Here is a 25,315-nt window from a genome sequence, read left to right as displayed (position 1 = left end):
GACCAAGAAAGGTAATAATCTCTAGTGGTATAAGACCAGGAACTGTTTTATGTATGAACCACTCGAAGAGGTCTCCTTGCACAGCCAAAGTATCTGCCATGAGCATTGGTAGCAAGCCATAGGCAGTATACTTGGTTATTCAAAGTAAGTTCATTAATTAGATCATGGATGTGAATGATTGTGAAGACTAGAATCATAAAATGGTAAGTAATTGAATCCAAGCTAAGGAAAATTTCTTTCTGTTTTGATGATGGAGATGCTGTTAACAAATGAAAGTAACAATTAATTCAGAAATGAATTTTGGTGAAAAATCTAATGAATTTGATTGTTTATTTTCAGTACTCAAATCCAGACCCTGCAACCCAAATCACAAGATAGATTAAAATGTGAATTAGTTTCCGAGTAGATGAGTAGTAACACACCTTGAAGCAAATTGTGTAAAAGATCATCCATTTGGAGACTAGTTTACATTTGAGTGTTATTCCATGAATCATGATCATCTAGAGAACTTTGAACTAACAGGACAAACTCTGAGAGAAAACACTCTTCTAGCTATCGGATCAACTCATGGTGACCAACTCCTATTGCGAAGGTCCCAACCTGAGACTAGCCACCTCATTCCTCAACCTCTTAATCTCCTGGTCGCGTCCTACGATTGCCTCCTCGAGCCTGATTATCCTAGCTTCTCGATGAGATATGGTCGTCTCCTGCATAAATATGTTATTAGGTACATGGTTGACGAAGTTAAAATTGAAATTGAAATTGAAATTGAAATTGAAATTGAAATGATTCCTTCCCTTATAAAAATTCATGAAAGCAAGCATACCAGGCTCGTAATGCGCTTACTGGAATTGATGACAAATTCCTTGAAAGTCTTCACCATTTGCATTAGCTCCTCAAACTTCGAGTTTGGATGTAACTAATTTTTCAACAAAAAGTAGGTCAAAATCAATAAAGGCAAAACATAGCAGTAAAAATCTCTGAACAAATCATGAACCTGTACCAGAAAAAAAAAAAACCAATCATGAACCTCCAAAAGGTAATAATTTTTACCATGAATTCCTATTAACTGATTTCAATGTCGTAGGTTTTCTTCACAAAGAATAGGTGATTGGAACCTATGATTTTAAAATCCGAACTTTAATTTCATTGTTTTCCCAACAAACCAATCATAATCCTTTAAAAAGATTGGTTAAGGAAAGCAGTGAAGTTATTGCGAGTATCTTTGCCCCTAAAGTTGAGAAACACATCGTAACTAGACGATACAGCTGCGGAGTCGGTGAACCAGGAGGAAACAGAGCCTAGTGCCGCCATGTTGCCGAGAAGATAAGATGTTCAAGGAACTCTAGCTCTTGATTTGTATTGAACAGCACTGGGTGCCGATTAAGGACATATAGCTTGAAATGGAGAGTTCATTGACTTTGTTGGTCTCCAAGTTGATTGGGAAAGTACTAGACAGCTCCCGCATGCCTTCCAGGAAACCATAGATAATGAAAACACGTCGCGGTCACTATCGAAAGCAGACCTGTCTCTTTTTTTTTTTTTTTTTTTAGAACAATCAAGTTATTTAATTTGGTGACTTTAAAGTTAACGAAAAGTCAAAGTTACGATCAATTCCATCTAAAAAATGAGTCCTTTCAGTCTTCCCCCAAGCAGGAAAAGAAAAGAACTTGAATCATAACAACTCTCAATAAATGTCGTAGCTCCTCTCCAACGACCTCTGTGCTCTCCCCCAACACCCAAAAATAATAATAATAATAATAATAATAATAATAATAATAAATTTCTATGCCCAGCCATTTACCTTTCCCTTATGTGAGGTCGACAAATGAATAAAATGAAACAATGGTTGTGAGGTTCGTTAGAAGTGATGGAAGATTATAAATCAATGTATGCTTTTCATTACAGGGGGTAGTACATTTATACATGAAGTTATACATGAAAGTCACTGGTACAGTTGAAGCTACCATATGCTAGCATTTATTACCATGTATATAGTCAATATTGACAACTAATATTAACATCCTCCCTCAAACTTAAGGTGGGAGAGTTGGTCCAACTTGAGTTTGGAAACTGGATTGACAAAACATTAGGCAGATGAGATTTGGTGAAGATATCGATAGTCTAATAAGATGATGTAACTGGTACGAGGTGAAGAGTACCACGAACATGATGTTAACGAACAAAGTAACAATCATTCTCTATATGTTTGGTGCGTTCATGAAAGACATCATTATGAGTAATCTGGATAGCATATCTATTATCACAGTTAAGAATAGTAGCACTGGAGTGTGTCACGCCCATGTCTTCGAGTAGCCATCATAGCCAAAGAAGTTCAGAGGTTGTATCTGCAATGGCACAATATTCTGCTTTTGTACTGAAGCGAAATGTAACAGTTTGCTTTTTTCTGCAACAAGAGAGAAGAGAATCGCTCAAGAAGAAGCAGTGGCCAATAGGGATTGTCGATCAGTGGGGTCTCCAGCCTAATCAGCATCAAAATAGGCACATAACTCTAGAGAGGAGTGAATAGAAAAATGTAGACCATGAAAAATTGTGCCTTTGACATAGTGTAAAATACAAAGTACGATGGCATAATGCACCGACCGAGGAGCAGACATAAATTGGCTGACGAAATGCACTGCATAAGCAACATTAGAATGAGTAACTGTGAGATATACAAGGCTCCCCACTAACTGTCGGTAGAGAGTTGCATCCTGAAGAGGAGTGCTATCAGTAGGAGTCAACCAGACATTTGGCTCGAGAGGAGTAGGAGCAGTCTTGTTGTCAGTCAATCCAGCACAAGATAAGAGATCAGTTACATATTTGGCCTGAGAAAGAGAGTATCCATCAGACCCAGAGGAGACCTCGAGACCCAAGAAATAATTAAGAGATCCAAGATCCTTCATCTCAAATTGCTGGTGAGGGAACTGTTTTGGTTCTCAGATTTCAGCAGATACGTCAGCAGTAATGATCATATCATCCACATAGAGTAAAAGAATGGTGCCTTTTGTAGATCAATGAAAAAAAAGTGCATTATCATATGTGCTCGGTGTAAAGGAGTACTGATTATTAGTGCCACTAAACTTCGCAAACCAAGCACGAGGTGCCTATTTGTGAGACCATACAATGCTCGACGTAGATAGCATACATGATGAAGAGGATGATCATAGCCTGGTGGTGGCTACATATATATTTCCTCTTCAAGAACTCCATTAAAGAAGGCATTCTTTGCATTCGTCTGAAATAATGGCCAATAGCGAACAATAGCAACTTCTAGCAAATTACGAATACTGGTAAGGTGGGCAACAGGAGCAAAGGTCTATTCATAGTCAATGCCATATTCCTGGGTGAATCCCTTTGCCATAAGATGTGCTTTGTAACGCTTTATGGACCCATCTGAATGTGTCTTAACTTTGTAAATCCACTTACATCCAATGGCCTTTTTATTAGAAGGCAATTCAACCAAATCCCAAGTGTGAGTTGTAATTAGAGCTTGGAGTTCTTCTTTCATTATTGCTGCCAAAGAGGATTAGAATATGCTTCCAATAGGTTTGAGGCTCATGGAGAGAGCTAATGGTGAAAAAACAATGATAATCACGAAGACGAACAGGTAATGCTCTCTCCCTGGTGGAGTGACGAGTAGGGTGTGAGTCTTGTTGTGAGGTAGAGGGCTTGAGAGGTGTAGAAGAACTCGGGGACCTTCAAATAGACCAGGTACATTTGAATTCGGGGACGTATGTGGTGGTGTCTGTATGAGTTCGCTAGATGGAATTTCAGGGGAGTCATCAAGAAAGAGGTCAATGGTATTATTGAGAAAGTATGGAGAGGAAAAAGTAACAGAGGTGTGGAAGGAATATATGGATGAAAACATGCGGTGCTCCCAAAAGGTAACATGCCGAGAGATGCGAAGATAATTAGAAATGGGATCCCTACATCAATAACCCTTGTGTTCAATGCCATACTCAAGAAAGTGACAAAGACGAGAATGCGACTCTAACTTTGTGTTCATGAGGTTGAAGAAGAACAAAGCAGACACACTCAAAAACTTTAAGAGAGGCATATTCAAGATGAGTTTTATATAAGCATTCAAACGGAGGCTAATCATGAATGACTGGGTACACGGTTGATAAGGTGACGGCAGACAGTTGATACAATGAACTGCTGTGAGGGAAGCTTACCCCCAAAATCGTTCAGGACATGAGGAGAAAAGTAGTGCACGAACAATATTCAATATATGAAAATGTTTATGTTCGGCCTAGCCATTTTGTTAAGAGGTGTTGAGACAAGAACAATGATGAATAGTATCATTTTTGTGAAGGAAACCAAGAAAGTGAGTATCCCGATATTCTCTGGCATTATCAGAATGAAAGATTTTAATGGTGGAAGAGAACTGAATTTTAATCATGTGACAAATATTGTTACACTCATGCCTAAAACCCCGGGCAAATTTAAAATTTTAGACATAGGCAATGTAACCCAAGTGACAACCACTAGTAACTTATGGATTTCTCCGGCTCATTGCATGGAAGGACCACAAACCATTGAAGGAGTTAAGGTATGTACTCTACCATTGAAGAGAATTTGCCTAAACCTTATTAATGAAATATACCAAGAGGTGGGGCCCACACATTGAAAACACCTTGAAAAGGCCCCACTCAACTTAAGAATCCATTTCCACATAAAGGGGACCAGTTCAGCCATCACTGACTGATGTCACCATCTGATGGAGCATCCACCGGTGAACACCATACGGTGAGTGCACAAGCAAGTTTCGGATTATTTTGCCGTGGGACCCGAGACCTCACGATCGTGCACCCCAAACCCATCCATATTGATGGAACAATATGTTTGAGAGTTGATTAATGTGGCTGGACATCCCAAAGTGAGGTCGTTGGTGCCGAATAGCGGAATAACCTGGTATTGGGTAAAAACCCATTAATTCTTCAAAAAGCCCTTAGTGGGACTTAAATGGCTATAAATAGAACTCTTACTTCATTTCATTTCCACCAAATTAAGAGAAGAGGAAGGAGAAGGAGAAAGAAGAAGGTGGAGAGCAAGGGAGGAGGAAGAAGATGGGAAAAAGGCGAACACCTACCCATTGAAGGTAAGTTCCTCTCTCTCTACAATTTAGATGATTCTCTCTGTCTCTCATACCCCATTCTTGACCTAAGCTAGGTTGGGGAAAATCCTAATCAAAATCCCTCTACCCAAATACCCAATCTACAAATTGAATGAGGGATTTTGGTGTGAGGGACCTAATCAAGCAAGCTAAACACTCATATTGAATGTGAGAAACCTCCCATATGAAAAACCCCAAAATTTGGCAACCCAAAATCGTAGGATTTGTGAATTTTCCCAAATCCTCTATGACCTAAAATCCTAACCTAAATCTAGGTTGGGGAAAAGATATCTTGCACCTAAACTAAGGTTAGAATGGTCACAATTGAGTGTATGGACAATCCCCTATGAAATCTAAAATCCCAATTCGGGCAAATAAACCCCAGAACAATAAACCTTTCCCAAATCCTCTATAGCTAACCATTCTACTAAAAATTTAGGTTGGGGAAAATGAAATTAAACCTATGTATGGTGTGGGAGTGATTTCATGAGCCATTCCTTGAGCTCAACTTAAGTCTTCCCCAATTTAGCTTAACATAGACTTGTATATTGGGGAAATTGGGTGTATCTTGAAACCCTATGTTGATCCACTCACTAATTTCACTCAACCTAAGCTAAGTAAAGTGTGTGAGGGTTCTCTACATGAAAATCAACCCTAAAATTACAAAACCAAATTTGTAAACTATACAAAAGAGGGATATACAAAAGAGGGAGAAGGGAGGAATGGAGTTGGGAAATGACACCCCATTGAAAAAAACACACTCCCACCAACATGCAAAGGGGCCACAAAGCCTATGGGGCTAATCTGGGCAAGAAAACCCCAATTTCAACTTCAATGGTTAATGGTCTCCGGCCAGCCGGTGAAGGCAGGAACCATCCACCGGTGAACTCTGTAGATATAATTTTGAGGTTTTCAGACCTTGCAGATCCATCCACTGGTGAACTCACTGGTGGATGAGCATCCACCGGTGAGAATCCACTGGTGAACCCTATAGATACAAAAAAAAAAAAGTGAGATTTTACCCCTCTCAATTTCACCAGCCGGTGAACTCACCGACGTCTGCACACCAGCCAGTGAGCATCCACCGGAGAAACCACCAAGCACATTGTTTTGACCCTCTTTTTGACCAATCATTTGAATTGTAGGAAGACCTTCCTATGCTTGAGCATTTACCAAAAACTCCTCCATTTTCAATAAATAGAACTGTCAAGCGGTAAGGCTACACGGCGCGAGAGCACCACTAACCGGTGCCCATCTGCTAGTGATCTTATATAACATATATTCCAGTGATGGTTTAGGAACATAATTAGAGAATATAATGAGGATAATTTAAGTATATATATATGCTAACATAAATTCATTCAATTGGCTAGGGACCTAATCTACTCGGTGAGGTACACGATTACAAAAATTTAATGAACAGTGATTCAGGTTTTCGAGGTGAGGGGATTTTGTATGGTTTTATGGAATGCTTGTATCATAATTCATATGTGGATGAATTATGTAATTTTGCATATTATTATCTTGTTCCTTGTGTAAAGTGTTGATGTGGTATGAGAATGTGGATTATGGTTGTACATTTGTGTGTGTGTGTGTGTGTGTGTGTGTGTGTGTGTGCACGCACGTGTGTATGTGGAGACTGGGGTGCAGGGTGGCAAATGGTTGGTGTCGACAATACTGCATGCTCAAGGTGAGTGTGTGTGTATATGTGGAGACTGGGGTGCAGGGTGGCCAACTGTTGGTGCCGGCGGCACTGCATGCTCAGGGTGAGTGTGTGTTTGAGTGTGATTGAAATATGTTGTGGCATATTAGAATGCATTGGGTTAGGATAACTACCCTGGTGCTACAATCCTTGCTAATAGAGGTTTACGTATTAGCTAATCCTTTCGTTTGACAGTCCGTGGTTGGGGATGATTTTTGGTGACTGAGGTACGCAGATGCCGGCATTATGACTGACCCTCATGCGATGTTAGATTCGGTGATGGGTATAACTTACATGCGATGTTGGATTCGATGTAGTGGTATTATGGGAGAGTTAATAATAGGGGCTTACCAGGTACCGAAGTAGCCATGTAGGGAGCAGTATGCTCCTGACTCGTAACTAGCTTGTATCCTTGGGGACTGATAACGTACGTTCATGACTGAGGATACCACCTATGTTGTAGTAGCACTTATATCCCTTCAGACTTAGAAACTGTTGCTTAGAATTGTTTGATAATAATTGGATCATGTCATTGCATTCATATTGATGTGGGTGGGCATGGATATTTATATTATTGCATTTTCTTGGATTGTTATGATATCTTGTGTGTGTGTTACCCCTCACTGGGCTTCGTGGAAGCTCACCTCATTTGTTGCACCCTTTTTAGATGGTGGAACCAGTGCAGAGGCAGGCTTGGGACTTCGGTGGCAATGCTAAGGCTTGTGTCTGTGAAACACCGTGTTGATGAACATCACTTCTTTATTTTCAATTATTTATCCTTATGTATTATTTATAATCTTGTAATACCTGGGATCGAAATTTAAATGAATTTTGGTATATGGTAATTATCATTTAGTGAATTACCAGTAGTAGAGTAAAATTTACAAATCTTATACATGTACTATGATTTTAGTTGTGATTTTGGTGGCATTTACGGATTAGGGTACTGTAGCAAAAATCTAATCACAAAAACACTAGGGATGCATTTGGTAGTCATCCAGAAAAACGTTTTTCTATTCTATGGGAAAAAAAAAAAAAGTGAACAACTAAAGTAATTGTTACTGAAACAGGTTCACCAAACACCAATTCTTTTTTTTCTTTTAAAACGACATTTTGATACGAAAACTGAAAATTCTGTTTTTGACACGAAATGTCGTTTCTGGAACTGAATGACTACCATACGCAGTCTAGAACCTAAAAAAAAAAAAAAAAAAAAACTGTCTTTTATAATATTAATCCACTAAAATCATATGCCGTATCATACTTTTTGTCTACCAGAATTGCTATCTACATGTACTATCCTCGGACAGTGATTTTTGATAACGAATAATAGTGCCAAACGGTCAGTTCAGCCAGGTTTTGGTCACATGGAACTGACTTTGGTATAGAATGGGTGAAATGAAAAATGAGACATTAATCTAATGGATTTTAAAAATTAAAGTGGGGGATGGATTTATACTTTATAATATGTAATGTAAAGAATTTTTTAAATTAAAAAAGTGAGTGGCATGTGCATGTAACATTATAATATATTATATTACAACCTATGTTATAATTAATGCATTATATAATCAAGGTTGAGTTGGACCGGGTTGGGCCGGGTCTGTTCGGCCTCAACTCGAGCCCAACCCAAGCCTGACCTAGGTTAGTGTTTTTCAACCCTAACCCACCTTCAGGGTTAGAAAAATTAACCCAAACCCTATCCTGATTCAGGATAGTTTCGAATTATCAAGGCTAAATTTATACCCCTATTTCCTAACTTCTAACCCCTCCCAAAATAAGTAAATCGATAAATCCTTTTGCTGCAATCCTACATATGTTACCGGCATAGCCTTTAGAGAAGACAGGAATAGAGATTTTGGACCTTCTGATTTTGTTGAGAACTGCAACCCAATCTCCTCTCCTTCCCACAGTTTATAGCTATCCATAAAGGCACGTATCCCTTGACTTTTCAGAGCATGGTAGAGGTGTCCAGTGAAGCTTTTGTGAGTGCCTTCACCCCTGAAGTTGAGAACCACGTCGAAAGTTGCCTGCCATGAAGTACTAGAAGTTGCAGTCGTAGTCTTGAAGCCAACATTTAATAAATATAAATAAAAATATAATACATTTAGCCAAGTGTGTGTTACTCACCAATTCACCTAGAACCTTTTTAACAATTAATTCAACTAACTCCGCTTGATCCTGCAATCATTTTATATCAAAAGAAAAACCACAATAAGAACAAAAACAACAACTAATAAGATGAAAATATCAAGTCAAAAAATAAGAACTTGTAAATTATAAGTTTTTGATGTAATGGAAAGAATTCAGAAATAAACACTAATGAGAAATTGGAATATGCATCCCTTATATACGAAGTATGGATGTGATCATTAGAAGAAGTTTGTGGGATGAAGACTTAGTTTTGTCGATAACTACTCCTTTCAAACTCCCTACCACTCTCAAAGCTTCCCTCCAACTCTCTATGATGTGGGGCTCTAAATTCTTCTCATGTTCTTGAAACGTTTCTTCAAGACTTCCAATCTGATGCCGAACGTGCCATGGCTCAACATTGAAGAATATGGGCAAGACCTTTTGGTTGTTGGATATTTGGCATTGAACTATCTGAGCAAGCTCTTGCAGACACCATTTGCTCTTCACGTAACATTCAGAGAGGATAGGGATCGAGATTTTGGAACACTCCAAAAAGGGAGGGCCAATGGCTTCTCCAGTCCACAAATTTTCATCGTCTGTACAGACAATGATTCTCCGGTTTTTCAGAGCTAAGTTTAGAAAAGCGGTGAAGTTTTTGGGATTATTTTGGCCGCTAAAGCTGAGAAACACATCGTAACTAGAGGATCCAGTTGTAGAGGCAGCAGAGGAGGATGATGAAGCCCAATCCGCCATGAAATTGCAGTCGCTAGAAGATAAGATGTTCAAACAACTCTTTTCTCTAGCTAGAAGGAATAGGTTAATTAAAGGAGTTTTCTTCTTTTCTCGGTCACATTAATAGCTGACCACGAGGCCTACCTTAATTAGTCAAGTAGATTTTAGTAGCTTTTCTTATTAGTGTATTGGGGAAAGTCTTTGACAGCTTCCGCGTGCCTTGGAAATGACACAGATCCTCTCCTCTAAATGCGTGGCTCGCCAGGACCTTTGAGCTTAGAAAAAAAAAAAGGTTGTATTATTTTCTGAAAAGCATTTTTTTTTTTTTTAATTAATCATTTCACGTATTGCATCATAGTAAGGAATAAAGTGTCTTGAAAATTTCCATGATGAGGGTAGTGTTTTTGAGCCATTTCCTGCTATCTATTTTATTTGTATGGCACCTACTTAGAAAAGCCATATACATCTCAATGGGCCTGGAACCCTTCTTCTTATGTGCAGACTTCTTCTCTCTTTCTCTCTCTCTCTCTTTTTTTTGTTCAAAATCTTAATTTCTCCCATGATGTTTTCAGGTTGACACTGAGAGGAGAGTGAATCAGTGATTCTAAAATTTCATAAATTCTAGATTGGCCTCGACAATTCAGTAATTATCAATCACGTAAATAGCGAAATATCCACCTCACATCACAATGTAACTGGGTCTATCAAACAGTGTCCCACCACCCTAGTTATTAAATTCTCCGAATTATTTGGCCGAATAGAATTTTACCGAATTTTACGAATAATTCTGTCTGAATCTGAACCAAATAAAAAATTCTCGAATTTTATAGACTTTTTTAAAATTCATGAATAATTCGGCCGAACCGAATTTTATCCGAATAATAACCGAATTCTATCCCATGTAAAAAAAAAAAAAAAAAAGAACTTTACCTTTAATAAGTCAATAAGCCTTTAGAAAATAGTGTGATTATAATGCATTTATAATCCTAATGTTACTTTTCTTATTTTTTTAACAAAAACCAACAAAACTTATCTTTCTTGAGGTAATCTCTCACACTTTTACTAAAAAAAATTAAAAAAATCTCTCACCCCACTTTGGTTTGACTAAATCTTATAGTCGTTATTCTCTCTTCTAGTCTTTAAGGTCAACATGCATTGGTGGGTGACATGGGTTTAGCTGAATTTGTGCTCAGTCCCACCTCTCAGTCTCTCTTTCTCTAATTCAATTATTTGAATAATAGAAAATGAGTTTAGAAAAATAAAAAGAGCTAAATATAATATTTTTATCTTTAAAATTTAAAATTTTAATTTTTATATCATTTGTATGTTGTGGACATATGATAATTGATAGATAATATGAAACAAGTATTGCAAATATTAAAAATAACATCCGAATTTTTTGTCCTCTTTTTATTTTTGTAAATGAATAATTCCCGAATCTGAATCCGAACTCGAATTTTATTATCTCCGCTTTTTTGTCCGATACTTTGACCGAATCGTTGAATTAATGAGACGAATTAATCCGAATAATTTTTCATCCGAATAATTCCCAAATCCGAATTTAACAACTATGCCCACCACTCTGCACAACATGCATTTTAAATATATGTAAAAAAAATAAATGCAAGACAATGACACCAGATATACGTGGTTCAGCTAGAATGCCTACATCCACGGAGGAATACTCATATATGGTTTCATATTTCTCTAATACTCAACTTTTTCAACTGCTACAACAGTCCAAGAACACTCCCTGCTTCAATCTGAGATGCAACTCAGACAAGGGCAACAACCCCACACTCTGGATAAGCCCCAACTAGCTAGATTCACACTTTTAAATTAATAAAATAAAATCCTAACCAAATACATCATTGATCTAGAGTTTCTCAACAATAAACAAACTCTATAATACAAAAATAGGGATTTCAGATATGGATTACCACAGCCTCTATAATCCTATTGATGATTGTTTACTTGACGTATAGTAGAAAAAAAACACACTCAAACCATCAATACTGCAGCAAAGTAGTAACCTTTCTTTCTTGTTCACAATCAGATCTCTATTGAACACTTAATAAAGAAAAGGTGTGACAGCCATCGAACTTACTTCTCCTTTCCTGCTCTATTTCTCTCTAAAAGGACTCCCAAGGGTTTTCTGCTTTGGTTTTACAGCGCAAGTAGAGGCTCACGACCCCTTTAATCTTATATGGTATTCAATAGCAACCGACTCAAGAATACTGTATCAAAATCGAGATTGAGAACCACAAGTCTCTCTGATAGAAACAGTCCACAAGTAACGAGGGATCCTCACCTTTTAAAATTCACTTTCTATTTCAAATTCTGATAATATATTGAGTAGCAACAGCTTACGCACATAAAACAAACCTCCCACTTCAATTGACTACTATCTAGCTTTCCAATGAAACACTAAAACATAACATCAAAGAATCCTCTTGAAAATCAGATTGTTTAAACTCCTTGTTGAACCAATAACACCATAGCAGCAAGCGTAGGAGATGTACACCAGCGTGAAAGAAATTCTACTCCTATTGGACTGCTAACAAAGCTTACCCATATCTTTTACAATTTCTGGCCTAATTTAGGTTTCAGTAAAATAGAGTCATGATTGAACTCTATTTTGTTGAACCTCTTTGTATAACATATAATGCCATACATAGGGCTTGCTGTCCACGAGTAAAAGAACCCAATTCCATCAAAACTTAAAAACACATACTTCTGTCCACGTACACATACTTCTATCCACGTACTTAGAAATAGTTACAATGGCTGAAATTGTAAACTTTATAGTGCTTAATGACATCATTCTTCATAAGCTGATGAAGTCTTAACTCCATAATGCTTGAATAAACTTGAAACCTGCAGCCATATAATTTAATCAAATAATTCCACAAGTCCTCACCTCACAATGCAGCTGAACCATATTATTGAACCAAGTACCCATGAGCTGTACGAGTAAGCCGAGCTTATAATAAAATTCTAAAATAGAAAATCGAACCATTAAATTGGGAACCAATACATTGTGCATCACATATTATCTGAACCATGAACCATTAGTGAGTTCTCAACTAGGCCAAACCAATTTACTATATTCCTACTTGCTCCTAGTTGCCAACAATGACAACATTCGATCCAATTGCCCAACATCTAGTCTCTGTCCCTCCATCTTCATATTCGTTCAGAGAAATTGATTAGTGGAAATTTTGTATGGAAAAATTGAGATTTGAAATGAGGTTTGTGTCTTAGTCGGAGGAATAGAATAAGACATATGTTGCAAGTAGATAAAGAATTGATAAATAATTAATGGATGAAAAATTGGAGACAAACCAAATCCAATGAGATCAGCTTTTGTATCGATGAAATCTACCGGTGTTTTTCGAAAATAAAAATTTACTTTTTAAGATGTAATGAAGGTAGAAAGCCAATTTAGTTTATCAAGTAATATTAAAAAATTTAGGGACTGAAAGTAAAATTCTTTCAAAGTTTTTCATATTTTAAAATTTTAAACATAGTGATACTTGCTAGTTGCTACATGACGCAGTAAAAATTTGATCAGTAGAATTTTCAAAGAGCAGCTGATGTGTCTCAATATATATGCGCAAAAGAACAAAGAAGCTTATATACGTGTACTATGCACCACGAAATCATATACTGCCTCGTACACTAAATTTTGTATATATATATATATATATATATATTTTTTTTTTGTTAACCAAGGTGTCCAGGGCCTCAGGCCAAGGCTGCACTTTCCTAATGCTCTCGTCTTTCAGCATTCTTATACCAAAAATAGAAAAATTCATTTTGAAAAAATAAAAATAAAATCTCTCTGCCCTTACATGCAATTAACCTTCTTATTTTCTAATAATTTCAGTTTCATATGACCTGCCACTTAGGGTTGCAAAAAATTTTGAGAAAGACTGTACATGATGCATAATCATGCGAATGAGAACAAAATACCCATCAGAATATCAAATTCACTCCCTACTTTATGAATTATCGATGCATGAGAATCTCCTATTTAAAAATAAATAAATAAATAAATCTCCTGTGCATGAATCCCCGACCCTAAAAAAAATTAGAGGAAACATGTTTCACATTTCTAATATTTTGGTTGGGCTTAGCCCACGTGGACTTCCATTGTGGCCAAGATTTAACTCAAGCCATAATGCCATTGTATCATGTTGTATGAATGAAGAAAGTAATTAAAATAGTACAAGGAAGCTTTCCTAAGCTTTTGAAAAAACGACAAGAGAACTTCATTAGTAGAAGGGACCCTTTCTCTTTAGACACTTACCACATGCTAGCACTTTGAAGAATTTATGGGGCGGAAGGTCTGTTACGGTCAATTTTTTCAGAGTTTGAAGGTAGCGGAGTGGTTTAAAGAATTGGAATTGAAATTGAAATTGAAATCGGAATTGAATCATACTTATCAGAATGTGATTCCACTAGGAAAACTAGCTGGGGACAACCCAACCCAATCCGGCCCAACCCTGAACCCTGTAGGGTTGGGCCTAAGCATGAACCCGGTAGGGTTGGGTTAAGTTTTGGGACCTAGGTTGGGTTAGGGTTTGGAGAAACCCAACCCAACTCGGCCCTGTTTCACCCCTAGTATTGAAGATCCATCTGGATTGATACCGATCCAATTTAGGTGTGATTTGATTTTTTTAAACTATGCGACAAGGAGATTAAATATAAACGCAACCCCCACGGGTTAGCGCAGTTGGCTTGGAGGCATGGTTTCAAGTATCGGTCTTGTATCGATCGTATTGGATTAAGACCAATCCCCAATACCCGATCCCTGATCGATCTAAATTGGTTATCCATATTGTTTCAGGGGTAAAATAGTAAAAAATTAGTACTTTTTTTAAAAAAATGCAAGGGCAAAACCAATCGATACCTATCCATTCAATCGGTATTAATATCAGTGTCAGATACCGATACCAGTGCCATCCCCTAAATCCTTGCTTGGAGGGGACACAGTACTCCACCTCAAGAAGCGAGGTCCCATAATCAAACCTTCGTCGTTGCACCTAACTTCTTAGGCCCACCGCATGAGAGTTTCCGCCTTGGATTGACTTGATCCTATGTAAACATATCACAGACCTCAGGGACTACTCAAAGATCCAGGACCCCCTTGGTTTGAAAAAATAAAAAATAAATAAAAAAAAAGAAGAAAGGAGAATAAATATAAACGCTTATATCATTGCAACTTCTTCCTTTCAAAAGTATACCTGAAGGTCCTCAGGTATCACTACTCAGGAGTCGGGCCCAATGCATAGGCTCCTCTCCAACAACTTGATCCTGCACGGGGATTCATAACTTTTTTATTTCCATTAAAGCATAGAACGTCTCCAAAACACTCTTTTGGGAAGCAATTCAAGTAAATTCAATTCTAGAAACCATAGAATAGAGAGGAGAGAGGTCCTTCAACGTCTTCCGCAACTTCATGTCTGGAGAGGCGGAGGCTTCCTCCTCTTTTTCCTTTATTATTGTTTTCTCATGTTTTTTTATATTTTTGGTAAAACTTATTTTTTAAAAGTAAAAAAGAAAACTTCATAATTCCTAAGATAAATTTTTAAATCTGAAAACTGAATCATCTCTTTAATCAGGACGTGTCAAACACAAAAAAAAATTCACAAACTCAGAAAAAATTAAAATTTTATTAATTTTTTTTCTTTTACTTTCTTCTCTTGGCTACCAACACAGCCTTATGATGAGAAGAAACCATTCAAAAAGTCAATTCGGCAGGCCACTTTCCTTGAAACAATTCTATGACATGCAAAGTTCAAAGAACTTTATCCACAGAAAGGTACCGTCATAGGCCCATGACACCCTTTTTCTAGTGGCACTACAAGGCAAGGTTTTAAAAATCGGAGTCGATTTTGAGATTGGTCTCAATCAATATCCATTAAGATTGAATTAACGATATTGACATAAATTGGATTAAATTTGATTGATATCAGATTTGATCAAATAGATTTATTCTTTAGAAAAAAAAAAAATTGGTATTTCATACTAAAATCTTTATATTTTAACAATGGATCGATATAGGTTAGATTGGTATTGAAGATCCATCAGGATTGATACTGATCCAATCTAGGTGTGATTTGATTTTCTTAAACTATGCTACAAGGAGAGTAAATAAAAACGCAACCCTCAAGGGTGAGCGTAGTTGGCTTGGAGGCATGGTTTCAAGTATCGGTCTTGTATCGATCGTATTGGATTGGTATTGGCTAAGACCGATCCTCGATTCTTGACCTTCGATCCTTGACTAATCCGGATTGGTTATCTGTATTGTTCCAGGGGTAAAATAGTAAAAAAATTAGTACTTTTTCAACAAAAAAAAGAAAAAATAAGGGTAAAATCGATCGATACCCACTGATCAGATTGGTATCAGTATCAATATCAGTATCAGATACCAGTACCGATACCATCCCCTAATTCCTTTCTTGGAGGGACACAGTACTTTGCCTCAAGAAGCAAGGTCCCATGATCAAACCTTCGTCGTAACACCTAACTTCTTGGGATCATCGCAGGAGAGTTTTCATCTCTGATTGACCTCATCCTATGTAAAAGGTATCACAGTGACACGAGGGACTACTCAAAGATCTAGGACACCTTGGGTAAAAATAAATAAATATAAATGCTTATATCATTGCAACTTCTTCCTTTCAAAAGTATACCTGAAGGTCCTGGGTATCACTGCTCAGGAGTCAGGGCCCATGCATAGGCTCTTCTCCAACAACTTGATCCTCCACGCGGTTTCGTAACTTTTTTATTTCCATTAAAGCATAGAACAACGTCCCCAAAACACTCTATTGGGAAGCAATTCAAGGAAATTCAAGTCTAGAAACCAAAGAATAGAGAGGGGAGAGGTCCTTCAACATCTTCCCGCAACCGCAACTTCATGTCTGGACAGGCGGAGGCTTCCTCCTCTTCCTCCTCCTCCACCTTCACTGCTGGATGTCCACCTTATGACGTGTTTCTCAACTTCAGGGGTGCAGACACTCGCAAAAGTTTCACTGGCCATCTCCACAATGCTCTGTATCGTGAAGGGATCAATGTCTTTATGGATAGCTATAAACTGAGGGAGGGAGAAGAGATTGGACCAAAACTTATCGATGCAATCCAACGGTCAAAAGCCTCTATTATTGTCTTCTCTGAACACTATGCCAGTAGCAAATGGTGCTTGATGGAACTTGTCAAGATATGGGAGTGCCATGACAAAGATCAGTCTGTTCTGCCAATATTCCTCCATGTTAGTCCGTCTGAAGTCTAACATCAGGGAGGAAGTTTTCACGATGTGTTTGTTGAACATGAGAAAAATTATGGAGTCAAAGCAGTACAGCCTTGGAAGGATGCTTTGAGCAAGGTAGCGAATCTGACGGGGTGGGTTCTCAAAGAAACCGACAATGGGTAAGTCTTATTTCATATATTTTTTCTTTCTAAGGCGGACCCCCCACCCCGCCCCCCAAAAAAATAAAATAAAATAAAATAAAATAAAAGTCTCATACCAATATACCATATAATATTGCTTCTCTGTTTATTTTGAGGTTATTACTTATAATCTTATATCATTGAGCTCTCCTTTTCTTTTTATTTTTTTATTTTTTTTATTTTTTTATGTACTTATATATTTATTTTAAGACTTGTTAGAATTTAGAAATTAGAACCATCAAGCATGGAACTTGATAAAAAAGACAGTTTTTACTTTTCCAATCAGATTTCTTTTGTCCCTAGTTACCAGTGTTATGTGATCAGATATTTTGCTACCACATAAGCACACTTCTCGCTTCGTGTCATGATGTCTGAGAAAAGGATATAAAAAAATATTTCTCAAAATATAACAATGAAGAAAATCTCAATGTTTTTGCCACTTTTAAGTACTTTATATATATATATATATATATATAGAGGGATGCATGTCTCAAATTTGTGCTCATAATAAATTATTAATTTTTCTCATAATTAATAATTGCTTTTCATTCAATTGGAATATGAAATATTGCTCAATAATTACAGGGATGAATCAAAGCTAATTACGCATGTTGTTGAGTGGGCTTTAGAGGTAACAAGCAGCATTATCTCCGGTGATGTCAAATACGGTATTGGATTAGAATCTCATGTAACCAATCTGCTATCTTTGTTGAATTTTGGTTCCAAAGATGTTCAATTTATTGGAATATGTGGCATAGCTGGCATTGGGAAGACAGCTATCGCTATAACTCTCCACAATCGTATCGTTCAAAAATTTCGTCGGAGTTTCTTTCTTCCAAACATTAGAGAAGAAGCATCAAAAGATAATGGGTTAGTTTCTTTACAAAAGAAACTTATCCATGGAATCTCCAAAAGAAAAGTTCATGATGAAATACTGAATCCTGATAGTGGAAAAAATTTTATTAAACAAAGTCTTCAAGTAGAAAATAATGTTCTTCTTATTCTAGATGACGTGGATGATGCTACCCAACTTGATTATTTGATTGGTAATCAAAATTGGTTTTGTGAAGGATGTGGCGTCATAATAACGACAAGATATGAAAATATTCTAAATGAGGCTAACATTGATAAAATATATCGGCCTCAATTATTGGATGATAACCAGTCTCTTCAACTCTTCAGATTGCATGCCTTTCGAAAGGACGAACCTTTTGAAGAGTATATGGAGCTTTCAAATGTTGTGGCAAGATACTCAAAATGGGTTCCTTGGGTTCTAAAGGTGTTGGGTTCCAAGCTATTGGGTGTAAGAAGCAAAGAAGTGTGGAAATGCACAATAAGAAAATGGAAAGAAATTGCACTTCCTAATGAGGCCTACGAAAGGTTGAACATAAGCTATGATAAACTAAAAGACGATTATCATAAATCCATTTTCCTTGATGCTGGATGCTTTTTCACTGGATGGGAGAAGGAAAGCGTAATTTCCATTTGGAAGGCTTGTGGCTTTTTTCCTAGAGATGCAATAAACACTCTAATTAAATGGTCCCTTCTAAATTTGAGGATGGTCACTACTGCTTGAGCTTGCATGATCAAGTTCGAGACATGGCAAGGCAAATTGTCTTAAAAGAAAACTTTAGAGAGCCAGGTAAGTGTAGCAGGTTGTGGCTTCATGATGAAATCTTCGAAGTATCAAAAGGAAACAGGGAAAGACATGATGAAATCTTGGAAGGATTAGAAAGAAACAGCATAAGACATGAAGAAATCTTGGAAGTATTAGAATGAAACAGGGTAAGACCTAAGACCATCTCTCTCTCTCGCTCGCTCTATATATATATATATATGTGTGTGTGTGTGTGTATGTGTGTCTGTAGAGGTTGGGGTAAGCTTATAACCCCTAGTAATCAAAAGACATTAATAAATATATATATATATATATTGGATATAACAACAACAAAAACATAGTGCAGTCAATAACGTTCTACATTTATAATTATTTATATGCATTCCATTACCACTAGGGCAGGGAATATCAAATGACATGGGATGGGCCCTTACAATTACCCGTTCCTTTTTTTTTTTTTTTTGGGGGGGGGGGTGTGTGGGAGAGGGGGGTTGGGGGTTGTTTTCGATGTACACCAATTTCAATTTATTTTGGTTATTTTTTACTATAGGGAATTGACAGAGTCGAAGGAATCTTCCATCCCAGTAATTTACAGATTGATTTAGATAATAAATGCTTTGAGAAGATGCCCAATCTAAGATTACTCAACATTAATGCAAAAAGCTTCATGGGAGACTTTTCGCGCCTTCCTTATGCACTAAAATGGTCCCAATGGAAGGAATGTCCTTTGGATATTTCACCAACCAATTTTTGTCATAAGAGACTAGTTCATCTCCATATATCATGAAGCACAATTAAACAAGTTTGGACTATCAGACCTCAAAAAGAAAAAAAGGTATAGCATTCCACTTTTTATTTTCTCATCTGATAGCCAAGCTTTATGGATAATACTCATATTCTCTTTGTTTGACAGCAGTTCAAGAAGTTGGAGGTTCTCAGTCTTAGGGGCTGTAGAGATCTAAGTCTCCAGACTTTTCATGGTTTCCTTCCTTGAGGCAATTAGATCTTAGAAATTGCACATCCTTGGATAAGTTAGATGAATCCATTGGGCAATTGATTGATTTGAAAGATTTGGAAAGCTTGGATGCGAGAGGATGCTATAACTTGACACATACTTCAAGAAGCATACGACGACAGGTTCTTTCAGTGTCTTCTTCCCCTACTCCAAGAAACTGTTAATTAGTCTTTTACTTTGATGATTGACGTCTCCTTTCCTTTCCTATAATTTGCAGGGAACACTTGTTTCACCCGACTGCTCACCAGAACATAGTTTTTCTTTGACTGTTAATGATGGGTTCTGTGATAAGGTTTTATTTCTGTGCATTGTTTTGAAATCCACATCTGATAAGGAGTTAGAACAGCAAGGGCCACAAACCATCTATTTGGATATTTCTGCACTTATCCGCCTAAATGAGAAAAAAGTCAATTGTTGCCATACGCTGAGAATTAAGGACGTTGAGTTTACTATTCATCCAGATATAATCTACATTCACCCTTTCGAAGGATTTGAATGGTTTGGGATTCCATTGGAAGGAAAAGATGCCATTGAGATCTCATTTACTTGTCAATCTAGAGTAAAATTCTGGAAGCTTTTGTTCGGGAGACATGACCAGCAAGTGCCTAATGTAGCAGATTTCTTCAACCTCTCATACGTCAACAAGAGAAAGAGATGCTCCTGAGCCCAAGACTAGAGCTCGTCTTTATGAAATGTCGGATTTGCCTCATAATGATTGATGTCCTCTTAATTAGATTTGTTTTGGCAATTTTTTTTTTTTATATCAGATGTAAGAAACAGAATATGGCAATAGGTATAAGACTTTGACAATTCTTTTAATAAAATATTATTAAATCAAGAATGAGAGTATCACTTACAAGTCAAACCGAATATGTAGAATTGTAAACAGAAATCTTCAAAAATATGGAGTTGAGTCATATAAGAATACTCTCCTTAAGGCATTTGAACGTCCGGTAATAGTATGCAACCGGATAGACCAATGTCCTCACCTTCAAGATAAAACAATAGGGAAAACCAAAGGTAATGCTCAGAAAAAGACACTGGCAAAGAGCACTTTTCCCACAGATAAGTCTCTTGATACCCATACCCATACCCGTATCCTGACCTCAGCCATGGCCCAGCTCGGCTCGACGGGATTCAAAAGCACCCCAGGAACCCCCCACACACATATGACAAGGGAGAGTGCCTCTCTCAAGGGCTTGCACCCTTAAGAAACATTCCCACATATAAACCCCTCATACCTTTCATCCACTTCCGATGTGGGACTAAACAAACTTGAGAAAAGTTACTATTAGCTCTCTACTTGTTCTTACTAGCGTACAAACAATATTCAAAAGGTAAAAAGGGGGGAAAAGGTTTTGAACATTATTTGAAACTTTAACTTTACTAAAGTAATTTTTATATTGTATAATATAAAATCCAACAATTTCTCCACAAGTTTCAAAAAATGTCGGTAATACAGACATATTACTAAGTATATTAAACATAGTAGGACACATCGTTGCAAGTGTCTTCAGGACTTGAACCTACACTAGATCTGATGAACTACGTTACAGAGTACAAGTGAAGTCAGACTTCTTAAACCTTTCCTCTTCGTCGTAGCTAGCTAGCTCACCACCCATATTCTACCAGTCAACATTTGGTATTCTTTTTTTTTTTTTTTTTTCATAAAATGGACATTTTTCCTCTTTTAATAAAAGCCGATCTTGTCCCTTATCTTGGTCTCATGGGTTTTTAGAGAATTTGCCTTTAAAATTCTCACTAATAGGCGGCCTCACCTCCTACACCCACTTAGGTCAGCACATAGTGTGCACCACAGTTAACACACCCCCACATTTTGTGAGATCTCGCTTGATTAAGAGTTTATAACTCATACTCTTTTCTTTGTGGTGGTATTACTTTCCCATCTAACCAGAATGAATACTATATTAGCAGTATTAGACAGGTCATCCAGTGACTTCGTTTGTACCTTTTGAACCTAATTCAGGAATTTACCTCTTCACATAGGTTGGGTGTCCATCACATGACTTATGACATAGGCTTCAAGCTCATTCCTTTAGATGAATCATAAATAACCGTTGTAGGCATTGGCTTCGTGAACATATCTGCTAAGTTGCTTTCTGATTTTACAAAATCTACAGCTATAATTCTGTCATTTATATATTGCCTTACAAGGTTATGCCTGAGACGAATATGTCTCCTTTTTCCATTTTATACCCTGCTCTTTGCTTTAGCTATTGCTACCTAGCTACCACAATGAAGTGATATGGAAGGCACTGGTTTAGGCCATAATGGAATATCTGCATAAACTTCTAAGCCATTTAGGGCATGCCAATGCTCTTTGCTTAGATTGTGAGTTTGTTGACTCAGTTTTCCAACTGCTAATGCAATATCAGGCCTAGTACAGTTCATCAAATATAAAACAGAGCCTATGATTTGTGAATATTTCTTTTGACTTACAGGTTCACCCAAATACTTTTGTAAATGACATCCCATCTCTAAAGGTGTCTTAATAATGGGTGAGTCAAAATAACTATACTTCTTAAGCATGTTCTCAACATAATGTGTCTGAGATAAAATTATCTCTCTTCCTTTTCTGATGATTTTGATTCCAAGAATCACATCAACCTCACCTATATCTTTTGTATCAAAATTGGACCTAAGCAGTCTTTTAGTTTGATTCACTATGTCCAAACTTGCACTCATAATTAACATATATCATCTACATAAAGTAATGTGAAAACACCTTTACCAAGATGAAATTTACTGTATAAACATCTTTCGGCATCATTCAAAATAAATCCACTTGATAGTAGCACCATATCAAGTTTTTCATGCCATTGCTTTGGTGCTTGTTTTAGTCCATACAATGATTTAACAAGCTTACACACTTTATTTTCTTTTCCAAGAACTTTATAACCTTCTGGTTGCTTAATATATATATTTCTTCTTCTAAGTCTCCATTTAAGAAAACTATTTTTACATCCATTTGGTGGATCACCAAATTATAGATGGAAGCAACCGCAATCATAACTCCTATATTAATGATTCTAGCTACTGGAACTAAAGTCTCAAAGTAATCCATCTTTTTCTTTTGTCTAAAGCCCTTGACTTCAAGTCTATCCTTAAACTTATCAAGTGATCCATCCAGTTTTAATTTCTTTTGAAATATTCACTTAGTTTCTAACACTTTAGACCCTAAGGGTAAGTCAACTAATTCCCAAGTATGATTGGACAATATAGAATCTATTTCACTCTTTATATCTTCCTTCAAGAGTACTGCATCTTGTGATGTTATAGTGTCTTTATATGTAAAAGGGTCCTTGTCTACAACATAAACAAGCCAATCATCCTCTGAATAAGTAGACTTCTTTTGTCTCTTACTCCTTAATTGACTTGCATCATTTTCACTAGGTGTAGGATCAGATTCTTTTGACACATTCTCTCCTAAGCTTAAATCATCACTATATTCCTTATTTTCTAATAGGCTTGTCTTAAAAGGAAATATATTTTCAAAAACTTCAACATCGCTGGATTCCATGATATTATTTTCTTCACATACTTTATCTATGGTTTTAAGAACCATACAATGGCATGCAGTACTATGTTTTACATATCCAATGAATACACAATCAAAAGTCTTAGGACCAAACTTTCTTTTCTTTAGTTCTATAATGACCACTTTAGCTAGGCAACCCCATACTTTTAAATGATTTAAACCAGGTTGTCTACCAAACCATAACTCAAATGGTAACATACCGGTCTTCTTGTGGGGTATTCTATTTAGAATATAACAAGCAGATAAAATTGCTTCCCCCCACAAGTCAAGTGGTAATCTCAAACTAATTAACATTGAATTCATCATTTCTTTTAATGTTCAATTCTTCCTTTCGGTTATACCATTTGATTCAGGTTGATAGGAGGTGTAATTTCATATATGATGCCATGCTTTTCACTAAAGTCATTTATGTTAAAGTATTCTGAACCCCTATCAGTTCTAAGTCTTTTGATTTTCTTTCCTAATTGGTTTTCAACTTCAATTTTGTAAGATATGAAAACATTTCCTGCTTCATTCTTAGAATTAGGCAAATAAATCATAGTATACCTTGAATAATTATCAATAAATGTCACAACATATTTTTTACTACCTAGTGATTCACAAGGCTTAAAATCACATAAATCACTATGAATAAGGTCAAGAAGACCACTTTGCCATATTACAAACTTGTGTGATTTCTTGGTAAACTTTGCCTCTACACAAGTTGTACATTTATTCAATGATGGTTTAATGTTTGCCTTAATCAAACCCATTTTACAAATTTTAAAAATGTAAGGGGCACTAATATAACCTAATCTACCATGCCATAATTCAAAAAAATCCACAAAGTAAACAGAAGAATCATATTTTTCATTAATTATTTCAGAAACACTTAATACAAATAGGCCATCACTCAAGTAGCCATTTCCAACAAATACATCATTTTTTAACATAACAACCTTATCAGCCTCAAAAGAAAATTTCATTCTAGCCTTGTTCAAAAGTGGTCCCGACACCAAGTTCCTTCGAATATCCGGAACATAAAGCACAATATCCAAACCGAAAGTCTTTCACGAAGTTAGCTTTAATGTGACTTTTCCTTTGCCTATGACACTTGAAGTCTGTGAATTTCTCATAAAGACCTTATCACCAAATGTGATAGGTAAATATTTAATAAATACATTCCGGTCTCCACTAATGTGTCTAGTGGCACTTGTATCTATTATCCACTCTTTAGGATTCTCAATCATATTCACTTCAGTAATCATAGCAGTGAAGATGTCATCTTCAAGTAAATTGGTTTTTGTTTTATTCGACGTCTTCTTCTTGTTCAGACATTTTTTCTTAAAATTGCTCGGTATCTTTCAAATGAAACATTTACCTTTCTTCTTCTTGAAGGTCTTGTCTTTCTTAACTTGAAAGCCTTTTTTGGATTGGTTTTGAGTCCCGGTCTCAATAATGTTAACCTTCAATTGTTGAGTGCTACTTGCCTCAACCTTATCCTTTGCTTTGTTTCTTTCCTAAATTTTAATTCGAACCACCACTTGTTCGAATGTCCACTCCTTCCTCTTATGTTTCATTGTTAATTTGAAATCATTCCAAGAGGAGGGTAGTTTTTCAATTAAGGAATTAGTAACAAATGCATCCGGCAAAATGATATTCTCTTTTGCCAACTTACCAACTAAGACCTGAAACTTATCAATTTGGGGTGATATTTCTTCTCCCTCAACCATAACAAAGTTAAAAAAATTTAGCACCACATACTTGCTACTCCCTGCATCATCAAGGGTATACTTCCTTGTAAGTGCATTCCACATTAAATGAACAAACTCAAAAGAGTTATACACATTATATAATTCAATTGAAAGACCATTCAGAATGCGGTTCTTGCACTGAAAATCAGCCTCCACCCATGCAAGCCTTTTTGCTTCAAGAACTGGATCTTCAGTTTGTTGTGGCTTTAGTTCTGTCAAAGCAAAGGCAACCCCAACTTGAGACAACAC

At 36.6% G+C, this 25,315-nt stretch overlaps 1 protein-coding gene and 2 long non-coding RNA genes across 3 annotated transcripts; 2 read left to right on the top strand and 1 right to left on the bottom strand.

Moving 5' to 3' along the window:
* Positions 1-371: 371 nt before the first annotated feature.
* Positions 372-9,839, bottom strand: LOC122093193. Its single transcript, XR_006144385.1, has 4 exons — positions 8,952-9,839; positions 8,686-8,851; positions 827-919; positions 372-707 (listed from the first exon to the last, which is right to left on the bottom strand). It is a non-coding gene; the product is annotated as an uncharacterized LOC122093193 (long non-coding RNA).
* Positions 4,970-7,681, top strand: LOC122093194. The gene is made up of 2 exons (XR_006144386.1): positions 4,970-5,104; positions 7,489-7,681. It is a non-coding gene; the product is annotated as an uncharacterized LOC122093194 (long non-coding RNA).
* A 6,772-nt stretch (positions 9,840-16,611) lies between the features above and the next one.
* LOC122092872 (disease resistance protein Roq1-like) lies at positions 16,612-20,438 on the top strand. Its single transcript, XM_042663178.1, has 5 exons — positions 16,612-16,937; positions 17,727-18,615; positions 18,699-18,783; positions 19,763-19,896; positions 19,992-20,438. Exons 1-5 carry the CDS (start codon positions 16,612-16,614, stop codon positions 20,436-20,438), a joined length of 1,881 nt encoding a protein of 626 aa, XP_042519112.1.
* The last annotated feature ends 4,877 nt before the right edge of the window (positions 20,439-25,315 follow it).

The sequence above is a fragment of the Macadamia integrifolia genome, chromosome 11 (assembly GCF_013358625.1).
Source record: "Macadamia integrifolia cultivar HAES 741 chromosome 11, SCU_Mint_v3, whole genome shotgun sequence".
Taxonomy (NCBI): Eukaryota; Viridiplantae; Streptophyta; class Magnoliopsida; order Proteales; family Proteaceae; genus Macadamia; species Macadamia integrifolia.
This window is presented reverse-complemented; position numbering and strand designations above follow the sequence as displayed.

Excerpts from the sequence above, each read along its gene's own strand:
- LOC122092872 (XM_042663178.1), top strand. The coding sequence starts at position 16,612 with ATGTCTGGACAGGCGGAGGCTTCCTCCTCTTCCTCCTCCTCCACCTTC. Across the intron at positions 16,938-17,726 it reads GAGTGCCATGACAAAGATCA|GGATGAATCAAAGCTAATTA; the intron begins GTCTGTTCTGCC and ends CAATAATTACAG. Across the intron at positions 19,897-19,991 it reads CAAGAAGCATACGACGACAG|GGAACACTTGTTTCACCCGA; the intron begins GTTCTTTCAGTG and ends TATAATTTGCAG.